At 35.0% G+C, this 16,380-nt stretch overlaps 2 protein-coding genes across 2 annotated transcripts; one reads left to right on the forward strand and one right to left on the reverse strand.

Moving 5' to 3' along the window:
- Positions 1 to 4,882: 4,882 nt before the first annotated feature.
- On the forward strand, positions 4,883 to 12,490 carry LOC110782881 (chaperone protein dnaJ 16). The gene is made up of 10 exons (XM_021987125.2): positions 4,883 to 5,476; positions 7,514 to 7,637; positions 7,790 to 7,984; positions 8,065 to 8,169; positions 9,712 to 9,762; positions 9,850 to 9,939; positions 10,026 to 10,134; positions 11,326 to 11,474; positions 11,699 to 11,752; positions 11,847 to 12,490. Exons 1-10 carry the CDS (start codon positions 5,304 to 5,306, stop codon positions 12,117 to 12,119), a joined length of 1,323 nt encoding a protein of 440 aa, XP_021842817.1. The 5' UTR covers positions 4,883 to 5,303; the 3' UTR covers positions 12,120 to 12,490.
- A 250-nt stretch (positions 12,491 to 12,740) lies between these two features.
- Positions 12,741 to 14,995, reverse strand: LOC110782806 (peroxidase 41-like). The gene is made up of 2 exons (XM_021987056.2): positions 14,311 to 14,995; positions 12,741 to 13,529 (listed from the first exon to the last, which is right to left on the reverse strand). The coding sequence occupies exons 1-2, from the start codon at positions 14,842 to 14,844 to the stop codon at positions 13,008 to 13,010; spliced, it is 1,056 nt and encodes a 351-aa protein (XP_021842748.1). The 5' UTR covers positions 14,845 to 14,995; the 3' UTR covers positions 12,741 to 13,007.
- Positions 14,996 to 16,380: the final 1,385 nt, after the last annotated feature.

Here is a 16,380-nt window from a genome sequence, read left to right on the forward strand (position 1 = left end):
CATGATTCAGATATAAAATGCTTAGCTTTTGTACATAGGGGAATTCCTCTGATATCAAGTCGTTGTTAATGAAAAATATCAGTGAAATTGATGTTTGATTGCTTATCTGTTGCCGCCGGTCGGATGTTCTTTGTAAATCTTGATAATTACAGGGCTTGTTAGGATGGAGCTAAGCCAATAACAAGGGTATTTTAGTCACTCAAACGTAATTGGGTTAGATTATATGGACTGACCCAAACACACACAAGTACATGAAACTTAAAATTACGAATACTTATGTTGAGAAGCTACTTTGGCCAAACAAAGCAACTTATGAATATTAACTTATTTAGCATTATAAGTTGTTGACTTTCTAGTTTCAGCTAATGTTAAGGATCCAAACTAATTACCTACTACGTAATAGGCTAATAGTAATGACTTGTTACAAAAAGAACGAGGTTGATTTACCTAATAGTAATTACTTGTTAGAAAATGAACGGGGTTGATTTATCTTAAAGTAACCATAAGTTAAAAATAAAATAAAAAGTACATTCGAAAAATAATCTGTAGTGGCATCTTGCTAGTATAACAAATGAGTATGATTAGTATATAATTATTTTGTTAATTTTTCAGTAATTAATTAGTTTGGTTTCAGCTTAGAGACAAAGTAGCAGTGGATTAGGTATTCAGTTAGTGTCATAAAATGTCAGAGGTTGCAAGGAACCCCCTCATGCTCTTTATTTAAGGAAAGGTCTTCTGCTACTTACTGTGTTTATGCTAAAAACATACTGATTAACAATTAATTAAAATCAGATTTGTAAGGAAAGTCTGCAGATTAGTTGTTCCACCAAAAAACAAGTTAATTAATTAATTATATTGTCTTTCACCTTTAAAAGAAATGCACAATACTGTTTGTATTTACTACTACATTTTCAAATTTTTGTATACATCTGTTTGTATTACTGGACCATACATTTCACAATTTTAACTCTAGCTTTGTTTTCCATTTATTTCAAATAAAATATTTTAAAATAGATATTTTTGTTTTCCTTGGGTGAATTATACTCCATCAATCATCAAGCTAGCTTCATCCTCACCTTTCTCCAGAATAAACCTCATAGAGGGCGTTTGGTTTACAAACTGGTATGGGGTTGGAATCAAGAATGATAAGGTGGTATGGGTTTGGAACTTGATTCTCTATACCACGTGTTTGGTTCGATTTAGCAATAAATTTTTTTCCTTTTGTTTGATACCTGGATTAAAGGTATGAGCCATACACACCTCTCCTCCTAGGTTTCTAAGCCCCACACCTTGAGAGCTTGAGGCCGGTATGGGTTTAAAACTCTTAAAATTTTCAACCAAACACATGGTATGAGTTTAGATCATTCTAAACTCATGCCTCATACTTAGAAACCGCGAACCAAACACCTCCTTACTTTTTTTACTATACAACCGATTATACTACCGCATAATAAAACTAAGATACTTCAATTCATCAATCATCAAGCTTCATTATCTTTTCAACGACGTATAATATACTGAGTGGTTACTAACTTACAACCAACACTATCAAGGGCCTATCAAGGCTACATGTTGCTCAATTTTTTCTTTCTTACACTTCTTCATCTTATAGCAAGTTAGGTTATATATCCACATGCATGCTACAACCGATTACATCATGTACAAGGTAGAGTCGGTTGATCATTTATAACTGTTAGAGAATTGAATAATACTCGTATATTATCCTTATATGTTTAGGATATATTTTTCCGATTACATCATGTACAAGGTAGAGTCGGTTGATCATTTATAACTGTTAGAGAATTGAATAATACTCGTATATTATCCTTATATGTTTAGGATATATTTTTATGTACTCCGTAAATATTACTCTGTATCATATACTTCTATAAACAAGTTCCTAAAACAGTGAGCATTGTCGTACATAGTTCATTTCTTTCTTATAAAGTGGATTTGAGTGAGATACATAGATTAAAATAGCTAGGGTACGTAAAAACTATAAGGTGGTTCTCAATGTGAAACGTAAAGGCTCAAAACACCTCATTCTATGTTATAAGAGGTACATTGTGTGGAAGATAAAAAAAAAAGTTTCAGGACTCCGTAATCACATACTAATACATAATCACAGTAAAGATACACATATCAGTATTAAAGAAAAATCTTAAACATTTACTTTCTTATCAAACAACACAAATCTACACTTGTTCTTACTCATTTATACGTCCACAACATTGAACAAAGACAATAATTACTACCACTAACTTAGAAGCAAACCATATAGTAAAAAATAAAAAACATAATGATATCCTAATTAGGGATCATGTGATAATGTGATGTATACTCAAAATCCAATAAATACAAGCTACAGTATATGAATTGAAAACCAAGTTTCCTTTGCCAGTCTGATTTCAAACATAGTGATTATGATTTCAATGCCCTACCTTTTCTGCTTTGATTGTGGCAATAATCAACCTCTTCTCTCTCTCTTTTATTTCATTGATATATGTGAAAGACTCCCCTACTCCACTTCTTAATCACATTACAATTAAACTACATACTCATTTATTCACATGGGGTCCTAAATGTTTAATTTTTATTTTCTTTATCAAATAATGGTGGACATAGTCCTGAATTGTTTTACTTCCACGAAGTTATTAGAAGTTAGCTAGGTAATTAATAAATATTTTGCGTTACTCTCAACCGGAGTTGAACCAAAAAGTTATTTTTAATCAAAACGAGTTACTTCACCATCAGATTATGTTGTCACCAAAATATACGGAGTACGTAGTACATCATTAGTTAATGTGTGCTGAATATTTCAGCTTCCACTCCACGTGGAACAAATACATAACCAATCATTGCAAGTAGACTGCCTAAAACATTGAGGACATCAACTCTTGGATGCAACAGTCTCAGCCGGTCCTTGGCTTTCCTCGGCACATAATCTGCCTCTATGACCAACTTGACCTCAAACAACCGCTTCCTAGCTGTCTTTGGAACTCCCTGCATTTTTCATAAAGATTAGATAACCATATCGTGGTTGTGTTTCTGTTATTGATGCTCTCCACAATTATTTTGCAGTCTGAAATGAAAATAAATTTTGCCACAACCGGAAAGTTTATTTTAAATAGTTTACCTATTTTTTAATCAATATTTTTTCGTTGATGTTTTCTAAAAAAAAAAAAAAAATCGGAACTTTGGTGGTGCCGAGACTCCCTCTCGTCTATATAAGTTCGATCAACCCCTGGCTAATGTGGCTATAAATATTAGTTTGGCTTTATGTAGAGTTGTGAGGAAGTTAGAATTTTAGTATATAATGGAAATTTGAAAAGTTGTTTAGTTGACATGAACGTAGAATGTATAAATTTTCAATGAATAAAAGAATTTCAGCATTTGGTTGCTTAATCTTTAAATTCTCTTAAGTAAGTAGAATGTAAGTGTCATTACTCATTTTATGGAATTTACACCACTTAAGCGTTATAAGAATGGAAAACAAGTTGTATGAGTTAGGGTACATCAGGCAGGTCATATTCGAATGAATTATGGTCATATTGATTTTCAGTTTAAGTCGGTGTGGTTTGTTTTGTGTCATGTCATAAATATTCAATTTTATTTCCAATAAGAATAAGCTAACCATGACAAAATCATCATTACTCCGTATTAGACATGTTATTTAATAGGTGAAAATTGAGTCAAGTGACTTTGGATTTTGAGTTGGGTAGTTAAAGTCAAGTAATTGGTTACGAGTCAGCTTAGTTGTGTTCTTCAGACCTTTTATTTATTTTTAAACAAATAATTTAAGTTAAATATTAAAGTTCGATTAGCAACTATTAAAAACAAATAATTTAAGTTAAATATTAAAGTTCGATTAGCAACTATTATAAAACTTGTGTTTATATAAGCGGAGATACGTTAAGATATGAGGTATGAATTAAGAACTAAGATAAAATAAGTTAAGATAAATTTAGACCATAATGGTTTAGGTAAATTAAGAAAATAAACCCTTAGCGGTGTGAATGTCAGAATTTTCTTTTGAAATTTTCTTGTCCTTATTTTTCTTTTCAAATTGATAGTTAGAGATGTTATTAAAGGTAGAAATCATATCTTCTGCAACATATTTTATCGACTCTACTCGAGTTGGGCGTATATTAGGCAACAAAATCGTTCAACATATGTATGAGTAATTTCAAGTTTATTTACAGTCAACTCATAGTTGAATGTATAATAAATCGACATATTACGATTAAATAATACCCTAGACTAGCTGATTATCAGGCGAGTTGATTTAAGTAGGTCAATTATAATTAGAGTTATAATCCAGTTATCTAATACAGTAAGTGGCGATACAAGTATAAATTTTAAGACGAGCACAATTAATCTGATTATAAAGCATAGTCGATATAATTTTTATTTACTCAGTTAGAAATAAAGAAAAGTACGAACAAACTAGATTTGGTGGTACCGTGACCCTCTTACAATCGGTTAGCTACAATTAGAGGGTGTCAAATCGGGTCATGAGATGGATTATGGGTTGACCACAATTCGGGTTTGTTTGGTTCGGGTCAAAAAATTTCGGAAACAGATCGTTTGGGTCGGGTCTATTTAATTTCGGGTCAATGGTCATACTTGTTACGAGTGGAGTTCAGATCGGGTGAAATAGATATCGGGTAGAGTCTAGTCGATTACAAATCGAATTCAGATCCTGAAAATTCCGGGTCAAACCAATTCGATTAGTGTTGAAAACATGTGTTTTTTCGGGTCGGGTCAGCTTCTGACAGCTGTAGGCCAATGGCTACCATATCACGAGTGATTCGGTATCCTATGCCTATGCGGCGCATTCTGGTGACAATAAAATAGCATCAAGTTCAATTTTTAAAAATTTGAATGAACCATTTTTAATTTTTTCAACTTTTTAAAAACTTTACCAGCATTTCCACACTCATTCTCTCACCCTTCTATTTCTGAGCTAAGTTCTAACTGAGTGATGACCTACACATGAACTTGTTGAAATTTCACCCAATTTCAGTTTCTCTAATTCCCCTAATTTTTCGAACAACAAAACTTACTATTCAAAAATCAAATCTTTCACCATTTTAATCATTTATTTGATTAAAAAAAAAGTTAATTATTCAAGGTTTAGTATCTCACTAAATCTGGGATGTTTGTTATTATAATTATGTCGGAAGATAGATTTCTTTTTCTGAAGAATAGTGTTGATTTTTAGGGTTTTGTTGTTGTTGGTGTTGTTGTTGTTGTTGTTGTTGTTGTTGGAGGAGAGAGAATTTCCCAAATCGATTACGAAAATGCCGGCAGCTCAGAAATCAAAGCCGGAAAGAGTTAATTCCGGGAAGAAGCAAGAACAACAACCACCCCAAGAACCACCGCAGCTCCGGCGAGACATTTATGAAGTTCTCGGCGTTCCTCACAACTCTACCGATCAAGAAATCAAATCCGCCTATCGCAAATTAGCCCTCAAGTATGTTCCTTATTATTACTCCATTATTTTGAAGTTTAATTAGTTATTTAATTGAATGTATTTAATTTTATTTATCCGGATTTGTGGGTTTTAATTGTCATTTATTGTTTGGGGTTATCTATTGTTGAGATGGGATTTGTCATATTGTGCGGGCTTTGATTTAATTTTTGTTTGAATTTCGGTTGGCAAGTGGAGATAATTAATGTAGTTTTGGAAGTAATATGGTGCTAATGCTTAGGAATGAGCTTAGTGTTTGCGGGAATGTAGTGAAGAAGGGGTTTTGTTGGAGAAATGGAGGATAATTTGTGGAATTCTGGTATCTGCAAAATACAAGTGCAGAAGTGTTCCAGTGAAGGATTAGAAACTCGAAAGTGGTACTTAATTTGGGAAATGGAAATTAGTCGTAAGGCATTGGGTGATTCGGGTGCTTTAAGCAGGAGTGAAGTGGCTTGTAGTTCATATTGTGAGTGTCTTGCAATCTTTTTCCAGTTGGGTTTCAAAAGTTAATTGATACATGACCTGCTTCTAGAAGCATGTACTTGGGACGGCTTGTGTATAGGCTAATTGAAGATTTACAGCGTGTATTGTGGCTCTTCTGTGTCACCGACCTACCAGTTTTGATGACATCGTGGGTTAGAAAGGGAAATAAAGGTTGGTTCTTTCAATTGGATGGGTTTTCATCTTCAATGTATATTGGCAGAACTCAAGGTGCAATTTTGTTATCTGTTCTTTTGCTTTTCATGGAAGACAACTAGACAAGACAATAGCTTAAAGTTGTTTATTTATGTCCTTCATGGAGGAAATAATATCAAGGATCTTCTTATAAGCGACAGGGCTAGAGTTCAACAAGGGGAGCGCTCATGATATGTGCAATGACTTCACATGCTTGGATTCTTGAATATGTTTGTTGGCTTCTTCAAAGTAGATTTTTTAAGCTGAAAATCTTTTAAGAGGCTTACACAAAGGAAGTGGACTTAAAAAACCTTGAGAAGGGATTTATATTTAGTTCTTCAAAAGTACTTTGAAACTGTCATTGACTCATTGCTGGTTGTGGAAGGAGAGGCATCTTACATTGAGGTTGTAAATGATGAGATTGAGAGGGCTAATCAAGCCTGTCTGTTGCTATAATGTTGCGAAAAATCATATCACCGCCGCAAAGCCCACTTGGAAGGTTTGCTGAATATTGATAAGATCTGCTGGTTGTCAGAATCTGATTTTACTATAGAAAACTATGATTGGGACAAAAAAGTAGGGCAAGGTGTTAATTTAAACTTTGGGCTATGCACATCTGATTATGTTGCTTGGATGGTCAACCAATCAGATCCAAATATGCATAGATATGCTACGAATGTCTTAGTTGTAACTTACTATGAGAGAGTTACTCATGATATCACATTTCATGTCTATACTACTATTAGAACCAGCGCATTGAAGAATGAGAGTAATCATGTCTGAAACTACACACTAGATGTATAACTTAGCTGATAGTTTAACATATTGTAGCGTTTTTAGTAATTTATGTGCTGGACTTATTGATTTTTGCATCAAAATGCCATTTATCTTCTATATGTTCTCTTGCGAGGAATGGGAATGATACTGCTGTAATTCTACTTGTCCCTCGCCTGTTTTGTCAATGTTATGTTAGGTGAGTCTACTGGATAAATCTATCTAGTGTCATTTTTGTGTGGCTGTAACTTCACAGCTGTAACTTCCTAAGCATATTGGATGAACAAGTAGCACATATCCTATAAATCTATCATTCCACATTACTGTTCAATTATTAGAATCTCTCTCCTAAAACCTCTCTCAATTTCCATTTCCAATTCATCTACTTCTGGCCGCTTTTACTGTTTACTGGTTGGCTATCAGGGCTAAGTTCGAAGTCTCGTGAATTCCTGTTACGGAAGTGCATCGTACACCAGTAACACCACTCTCTAATTTACAAACACACTCCCTATCAAACAGTTGTTATCTATGATTATAATGATTATATTATAATTATTACAAATTAATTAGATTATTGTTTCAATTTTTAAGGTATCATCCTGACAAGAATGCAAATGATCCTAAGGCTTCGGATATGTTCAAAGAGGTCACATTCTCATACAACATACTATCTGATCCTGAGAAAAGACGCCAGTATGACGCAGCTGGTTTTGAGGTCAGCAACTTCATTCGCATGTTATGTTTATTTCTATGTGTTTTGTTCTTTCAAGTGACACAACTTTTAAATCCCATGCATATGTTTTTGCCTTTGATTTTCCATTTCATATCCTTCTAAGTTGGTTGAATATGTTGTATTTTGCAAACTAGGCTGTTGAATCTGAAAATCAAGAACTTGAGCTCGATCTTTCAAGTCTGGGAACTGTAAATACAATGTTTGCGGCGCTATTTAGCAAACTTGGTGTGCCCATCAAGACCACAGTCTCGGCAACAGTGTTGGAAGAGGCATTAAATGGTAGGGTATCTATCTCACCTCTTCCACTGGGCCAGCCTATATTTAGAAAGGTAGAATTTAACTGCGTCAAGTATCTCTCCCTGTTATCTTTTTCTTTTTATGGTATATTGAATTCCAACTTGGTTTACAGGTAGAAAAGCAATCTGCCCATTTTTACTCTGTATCAATAACTGAAGAGGAGGCGCGGGGTGGACTTGTCTGCCGTGTGCAATCATCTGATAAAAGCAAATTTAAGGTTTGTGCTATACATTATTTCCTTTTCACTTCTAAGGCTTACTATTCCAGCCCAGTGACAGGGCTTGAACTACTGAGCTTGAAATCCTATGCAATGCCTAGCTGGTCTGTGAGGCCTTGAGCTACTGTGCTTCTATGACGCTGTCTTTGCTAGTGGGATGTATATGACAGTGGGCATAAGAATTACAAATGCTTTTGTACAACTTGGCATTGGTGTTCTCGAGTCTAGACATTAGTTAATCAAAACAAGACCGGTGAGGTTTTGAACTACTATGCTTGTATCATACTGCCTGGCTAGTGGATTGTATTGATAGCGGACATGAGAAGTAGTCGTCAACTTTTCACCTGGGGAAATATGTGGATGCTTTCTTACTACTTGCCATAAAAGTTTCAGAGTGTAGAGTATAACTTAATAAGCCTTGGATATGATCTTCCTTTTCTAGTGATTTCCATGTTATAGTTGACATGAAAAGTGATGGTTGATCGTTGTGTAGGGAAGTATGTGAATGCTTTCATGCAACCTGGACTATAGACAACACTAAACCAAAACAAAGGAGTGGTGATGCTTTGACCAAGTCAGGCTGAGGCTTTTAAGTCTTAAACTGCAGTAATTTGTGCTTTCTAGTTTCTAGACTGGAGATTTATGTAGGCCTCTCTTCTTTGATTTTTGCCTTCTTCTTACTCGTTCACGTGTTTCTTCTCTAATTGCTTTTTTTTTGGTCTTAAGTCTATTAAGATTGCCTGATGTTTTAGATGCACCAGTTATTCACAAACTTTATTCAATCATCGAAACTTTCTGAAAACCAGTTTTTAGATGTTCAAATGTGAAATACTGATGTGAGGCGGCTATTTGCATGCTGTTAATAGAATCTCTAAGTTCTGAATTTTAAATACAGCTTAGCATCTGTCATGTGGACATCTGATACACCGAGTAATCATAATACTGAATTAATCACAGTAATGGTAGAAATCAAAGATCAGAGCTTTTAAAGTTAGTGATTTGTATTTGTATGAGTTACTCTTTATTGTATATTATTTAGAAGTTAATTTAGTGACCTATCTGACTTCTAGGACAGTATACTTACCTTTATACAAGTTTCCAGTTAAGTTTCTTCCAAGAGCTTGCGAAGTCCTTTTTAGCATCTTTAGTAGCTCCCTGCCATCATTGTGCAACCATATCGTTTCTCGTCCACACCAAACTAAACCCTTCAGCATACACCTATGGTCTAAACATCTCATTAAAGCCAATAATTTTTGGTCTCTCTTAAGAGCGTGTTTGATCTTCCCCTTCGTCTACTTGGAACTCGAAAGGACCGTAGAGAATTAGAAATGTTCTTTCAACTGTTTGGGTTCTAGAAATACTCTTTCAGTATCTTCAAAATGGTTATTTTCTTGTATTGGATGCTGATATTCTGAAGCATCTGGCTTCTAAATTTCGAATTGCTGTCATATTCTAGTTGGAATATACATTTTATATTGGTTCTGATTTTTGACCGCCATGATACTATAATTACTGCTAACTGAAGTTTGTCTTCTGTTGCAGCTGTTGTATTTCGAACAGGAGGAGAATGGTGGCATAAGTCTCGCACTACAGGTAATTTACATATCCTTTTCAACTCAGATTGTATGATAATACCCCCACGTCTTTTGGAGTTCTAAACTTTAGCTTCTTTCAACACAGGAAGACAGCACTAAGAGTAGAAAAGTTACTTCTGCTGGAATGTTTTTTCTTGGCTTCCCTGTTTATCGGTTGGATCGCTCTGCTAGTTCGGTGAGCTATTATTTGAATTACAGTTTTCCCTTATTTGCTTGAATTAAGACATGCAGTTGTTATTCCCAGTATTGTGTATATTTTAGGTGGCAGCTGCTAAGGATCCAGATGCTGCCTTCTTCAAAAAGCTGGATGGATTTCAACCATGTGAACTGATTGAATTGAAACCTGGAACCCATGTATTTGCAGTCTATGGTTCGTTGATCTATTTGCGCTAACTTGGCTCTTGCTTCTTTTTATCTGCATAGGACCCTCCTTCCCCTATCAAACTTCACACTTTTCATTTTGGAATGTCCCACATAAATTTCACACTACGAATTCAAGCTAAAGTAAATGATTTAAGGTGCTCCCGTCGGGCTTATCTCCAATCCTCGCAAGTGACCCCGACTTCGGTGCTGGTCCAAATAATTTAAGGGAAGTTTTTATGTGAGAGACCAATCTTTTTCGGAATTTACAAAATAATCCTACTGTTGCTTAAAAGTCCCCCCTCCCCCTATTTTGTTTGGACCACTTAATATTTTTCGTACCCTGTAAATGCTGAAAATCGTGGTTAAAATAACATATTACCATCACTCTCTCTCGTTTTTCTCCCCTCTATTTGTAACCTTCAATTTGGTTGGTTATATTGAGGCAGCTAAAATTTGACCTGGGAATTTCCGAAGTTATATGTCAGAGTTTGATGTCGTGAGGGTCTTGTTGGAATATGGATTTTCTATTTCCCCTTTGCCTCATTTTTTCTGTTTGGATTGGATGAAATTTTGGAGGATACTTGTCAGTGATCTCTGTCCGTTGTTATTTTCAAGTGAATTCTTCTCGTCTTTGATTTATCCTTGTTTTTTATTACTCGTTGTAACTTTTGTTTCTGATCGATTTTTGGGTTTGAATATTGAATTCTGGGTTCTTTGTTTGATTTTAGTCAAAATTCGACGGATGTTTGGCAGGGGTGCAAGGGAGTGTATGGGTGGGGGGGGGGGGGGTTGATTTTCTCCTTTGTTCTGTTGGTTTTTCCCTTTTTGTTTACCGCATACCAAGGAAAAGTAAGGGTTATCTAGGTCATTTGAATCACATGGGAGCTCTTGTGAGAAAAACAAATGCAGGAGAGATAAACAAAAATACTCACCCCCCCCCCCCCCCCAAAAAAAAAAAAACAAAAACAAAAAAGGAATCAGAGAAGACAAAAAGAACGGAGAGTATTTTTTTCCTTTTCCTTCTCAACACTTCCATTTTATCCCTTTTTCTCCTGCCCACGTCAATTTTTTTAACCGAATATGTGGTGCACCTTGTGAAGTTCATTATGGGACGGAGATCATAATATTTTTCTTTTGACTCTGCATTAATTCATAGATGCAGGTACCTGACCATTTTTTGGTTGTTGTATGCTAATAGGTGACAACTTTTTCAAAAGTGTGAGCTACACAATTGAAGCTCTTTGTGCTTCACCTTTTACAAAAGAGAAGGATGACCTTAGAGAGGCGGAAGCACAATTATTATCTAAAAGGGCGGAACTCTCTAAGTTTGAGAGCGAATACAGAGAAGTACTTGCTTGAACTCTTCCTTTTTTATTTGTTATTTTTATCAATAATGATGCAGGGAAAGAAACAGTATGGTTTTTTAATTTTTTTTTGGGTGGAAAAACAAGTAGGATTGTTAAAACTTACCAAAGAAGTGAAGATAGAACATACCCTGAAAAGAAAAGAAAAGAAAACTAGGGTATTGTATGAACTTGCTCTGCTTGTCTTACATGTTGCTGTATATGCAGGTTCTTACCCAATTTACTGAGATGACAAATAGATACGCAAAAGAAATGCAGGCGGTAAGTTCATCAACACTTGGATCTTCTCTATGAATTACGCTTTCAATATAAAGAGTTGCAACCCATCCATGCATTTGACAACATGGTTCTGCAGATTGATGACCTTCTAAAACAGAGGAATGAAATCCATGCTTCATATACAGTTGTTCCTCCAATGAAGCGTAGCTCAAGTAAAACCAAGAGGAGTTCAGCCAAAGAGTCTAAAGAAGAGGGTTACGGTAAAGAAGAGGGATATACTAACGAAGAGGGATACTGTAAAGAAGAGGGTTACTCGAGCTCGAGAGAAAGGAAGTCTGTTAGGGAAAGACTGAGGAAGAAGAAATGGTTTAACATCCATTTAAAGGCCGGTAAAAGGAAATCATGTTGAAAACCGTTAAGATAGACTGAGAATAATCTACGCTTATACATCTCAGAGTTCGGGATTCTTAGATTTGGGTGTGCGTGATGATGAGAATCTTTAATCCAGCTGCTTGGATTAAAATGGAGAATCCATGTCTGTGACTGTGATTTTATGCAAAAGGTTCAAGATGCAGCAGGCTGTTCTTTCTCATGCAATTGCCAATATGAATTAACATATTGGTTTGGCAATTCTCTTGTAAAGCATTAGTCATTCATTTTTATTGTAAAATTTATTCACCTAGTTCTTTTTCCTTTTTTTTTGTACTCTACTTTTTTCATGAACTCAGAAAATTAGCATCCATAAAATGCATAATTTATTCATTACATGGGTATCCTTAATCCAGGGTTTTTTTCGATAGAAAATATTTGTACCAATAATCCCCATTTTTATTGTGCAGCAACTCGGCTCTGAGCTTGCAAGTGTTATGGTTAGGGACATCAGTGCCCCTGAGTTAATGGGTTTGTCGACAATTTTTAACTTGATATTTACTTACAAAACAGGGGAGGTTATATTACTTTTATATATATATATATATATATATATATATATATACTTTACTTTTATATAGTGATAGGAGAATATGACAAATGAGTAATGAAAATTCTTTTGGGTTACAACTTACAATGTTACATTACAAGAAATTAAATCAAACCATATAAACAAGAAAAACAAAAAAAAGAACAGAACGAAATCGAATACCCTTAACACTAAATCACCATTGCTTAAAACTTGTGTAAATTTTCTTTTAGGTTCAACATTCATTTCATTTCTAGGAAAATAAAAAGACTTTTTTGTGTTTTGGAACTTTTCATCCTAATTAGAATTCCTTCTGAAATCTCATATTGAAGTTGCTGTTTATTCGTTGAAGGCATCACACCTGTGTCTTACCTCTCCATCCTTGTCAGTTCTAATCTTGTAAATACTCGCCTTTAACATCGCCTTAGCAAAGTCGTTAAAGAAAGCTGTTTCATTAGCTGCATAGAGGTCTACTGTAGGCCTGGTTCGCGGGTCATCAGCCATGGCTTGATCCGAGGCAAGGAGTCCTAGCCCGCGCTGGAGGTTCTTGTAGTACATGTTGTCAAACTTTCCAGGGGTCATAACGTCGTTGAAGGCTGCCATGGTTGGGTCTGTGGTGTAGTTGGCACACAACTTCTTGAGCCCATCAGCATATTTTGGGTTCAACTTCGGGTCAACGGGTTGGGTTCTGCTGTAATGGAAGAGCCGGTTGCTGAACTCGGTGCAGTGAGAGAACCCAATTGTGTGAGCACCTATTAGAGCCACCATCTCTTGTACTGTGAACCCTTTGATCTTGAACATGTCTATGATATGAGTCATGGTCATGTTTGGAAGGGCCAAATTGCCAAGCACCCTTGATGCCTATCATCAATTATATGCAATATGTTAGCAACATGTGTTTAGACTATCATCACAAATATTGTTGCACGTAACGATCTTTGTATATCCAACGTTTAGATGATGAATGTACGTATGAGAATAGATCATATGACCGGATTTTCTAATAAACGACAACCATATAGAATCACCCGTGTATGATGTTGTAAATTTTTTGATGAAACATTGAAACCTATAATCATTACATTAAATAATCAAAATAAATATTACTACATTAATATATGTTCTCGCGTCAGACGAATGAGATCTTGCCTTAAGGGGTGTTTGTCTTGTGGGAATTGATGGTTGGAAATGAGAAGATGGGAATTGAAACTACCTTGTTTGTTTTGTGGGAATGCGAAATGAAGGTGGGATTGAGAATGAGAAATAAAGGGGTGTATTCCCTTGTTTTTTTATTCCCATAGGAGGGTAGTGAATTGAAATGGAAATCAAGATAAAAATGAAATGACCAATTTGCCATTAATGAAATCGAAAGGGAGGAAGATTATCAAGGGCTTTTTTAGTATTTTTGTCCAATCTATTTTCATTACCAAACAAACAAGAGAAATGTCCATATTTCTTGAATTCTCAATTGACAATTCTCAATCTATATTCCAACCTCTATTCCCCAAATTCTCATTCTCATTCTCACATACCAAACGCCTCATAAAGGTTAAAGACTTAAGACTGATAACGTGTATATGATAGGTCACATGATTGCCGTGCATTATACTATATATAAAAAGAAATGGTTTGGAGATCGAACCTGGGAAACAAGGCCATCCTTACGTCCAAGGGGAACCTCATAGAAAGGACCACCAGTCATCATAATAAGGTTCCTAGTCGAAGTAGCCAAAATATCCGTACAAGAAACAACACCAGGGCACTCCAACTCCATGGCCGTCTTAACACGAGTGACGAGATCAAATGCGTCACCAGGAAGAGAAAGATTGACATCAGCATCTCTTTCAGCGGTGCCATGAAGATGGTTCGATGCAACGAGGGTCGAACCATCACAACCATCCACCATGCAATCATGGAAGAATACTCGAACCACCGCAGCCGCCGTTGTTGGTGTCTCAGCCTGTTTGGCTGTCACAATGCGGCTGATTATGTCGTTAAAATGAGGGCATGTTTTGTTGTAGTAGTCCAATGTCAGAGTCGGAGGAGGACGAGGATGCCCCTTCGATTCGACTACTACCAACACGAAAGAGATGATCAGGAAGGTAATCAAAACAACGTACAATTTGTTGATCCTCATCTTCTTATTATTGTTATTTGATGATAACAACCCCGCCATTGTAAGAAATGGCGTTTTTTTCTGGTCTTTTGTATGTCTTTATATTTATTATTATGGTTTTTTTTTTCTTCCTTTTGTTTTTTCTAAGGTGAATATTTTGGGTGAAGGGTGGAGAATTTTTCGGACAAGAGTTTCGAGAAAAAATAGATAAGAAGGATAATTTTTTACAATTTTATTTTTATTTACGATTGGAAAAATAGAGGGGTTAATTCGTGGAGGAGAGTAAATAAAGGGAGGGGGTTGGATATAATTGGAGTTTAATTAATTCTTCTTTAGAAAACTAAGACCAAAAAAAACAATGATAGTTAAAAAAAAACTAAGGTGTTGTTTGGTTGGCATAAAAAAATGGGAATTTAGAGTTCTTATGAATTGTAAACTACTCCGTATGTGAGTAGAAAATCTCATAGGAAGTTACTTCCCATATTATTAACCAAATAACTCTAGCAAGTTCCCATTAATTTAATTAAGGAACTCATTTCCTATGAATTTGCATTTCATGGGAAATTCTATTTCCTTTGTGAACCAAACAACACCTTAGATGTATCCAACTACGGTCGACAATTTTTTTCTTTTGTTTTTATATAGAAATTAGTCCCTGCAATAAAATAATGGGTACACTTATCATTTGGTATCACCGCTCGTTACCAGTTTTTTATTTTTTTTGTTTTGTAAGTCATAGAATTTAAATTGAATCATGAACTACAGAATAATCACACATGTAATAATTATGTTTATTTTGAAAACTGACAAAAAAAAATTAAAAACAACATTTTATGATTTTCATATTTTGATTTTTAGTTTCGAAAAAAAAAACAAAAAAGATTCCAATACTTAATTACTCCGTAAGTGATAAGTATATATTGATCATTCCCATGGTAATGCAAACGATCCCTTGATAGATCATTTTATAGGCATACAAGGGCTTTGACTTTGACCATTCATATTCTTATAAGCTAAGCTAGCTTTGACTTGCTACCTTGTTGGAGTACCGGAGTACGGATCTACGACTTTTATAAATAATAAAATAATCCACATGTGAGTTCGAAATCCCTTAAAGAAAGCAGAAACTTATTTCACTATAGCTTTATGAAAAATGATTCAATTGGTTTTTTGGTGCAAATGTGAGAAATGATTCAATTGGTTGGTTATGTGGAGCAAAACATTGACCTTATTTGACGACGTTTTTTCATCAGAAAACAAAAGAGTTAAATTGAGATTTGTACACATATTTTGAACTTTATTATTTATGTATCTTAAAATCAGAATGAAAAAATAGGTAGTAGTACAAATACAACAATCAGAACATACATACATACATAAGAAGCATAATACATTCTCCTTCTTAACCTCTGTTCAAAAATAATCATCACGTTAATAGTGTAATATACTAATATGACTGCACAACCTGCGGCGTGAATATATGAAATCTAGACAGAGGGAGTACAATTTATACAAATAAGGAACATAAAAGTGCGTGCTTGTTGATGATCTCCATCTCCAATTACACCCAAATTAAATAATAAGAATTACAAAAGA

This window comes from Spinacia oleracea, chromosome 1 (genome assembly GCF_020520425.1).
Source record: "Spinacia oleracea cultivar Varoflay chromosome 1, BTI_SOV_V1, whole genome shotgun sequence".
In the NCBI taxonomy this organism is placed as follows: Eukaryota; Viridiplantae; Streptophyta; class Magnoliopsida; order Caryophyllales; family Amaranthaceae; genus Spinacia; species Spinacia oleracea.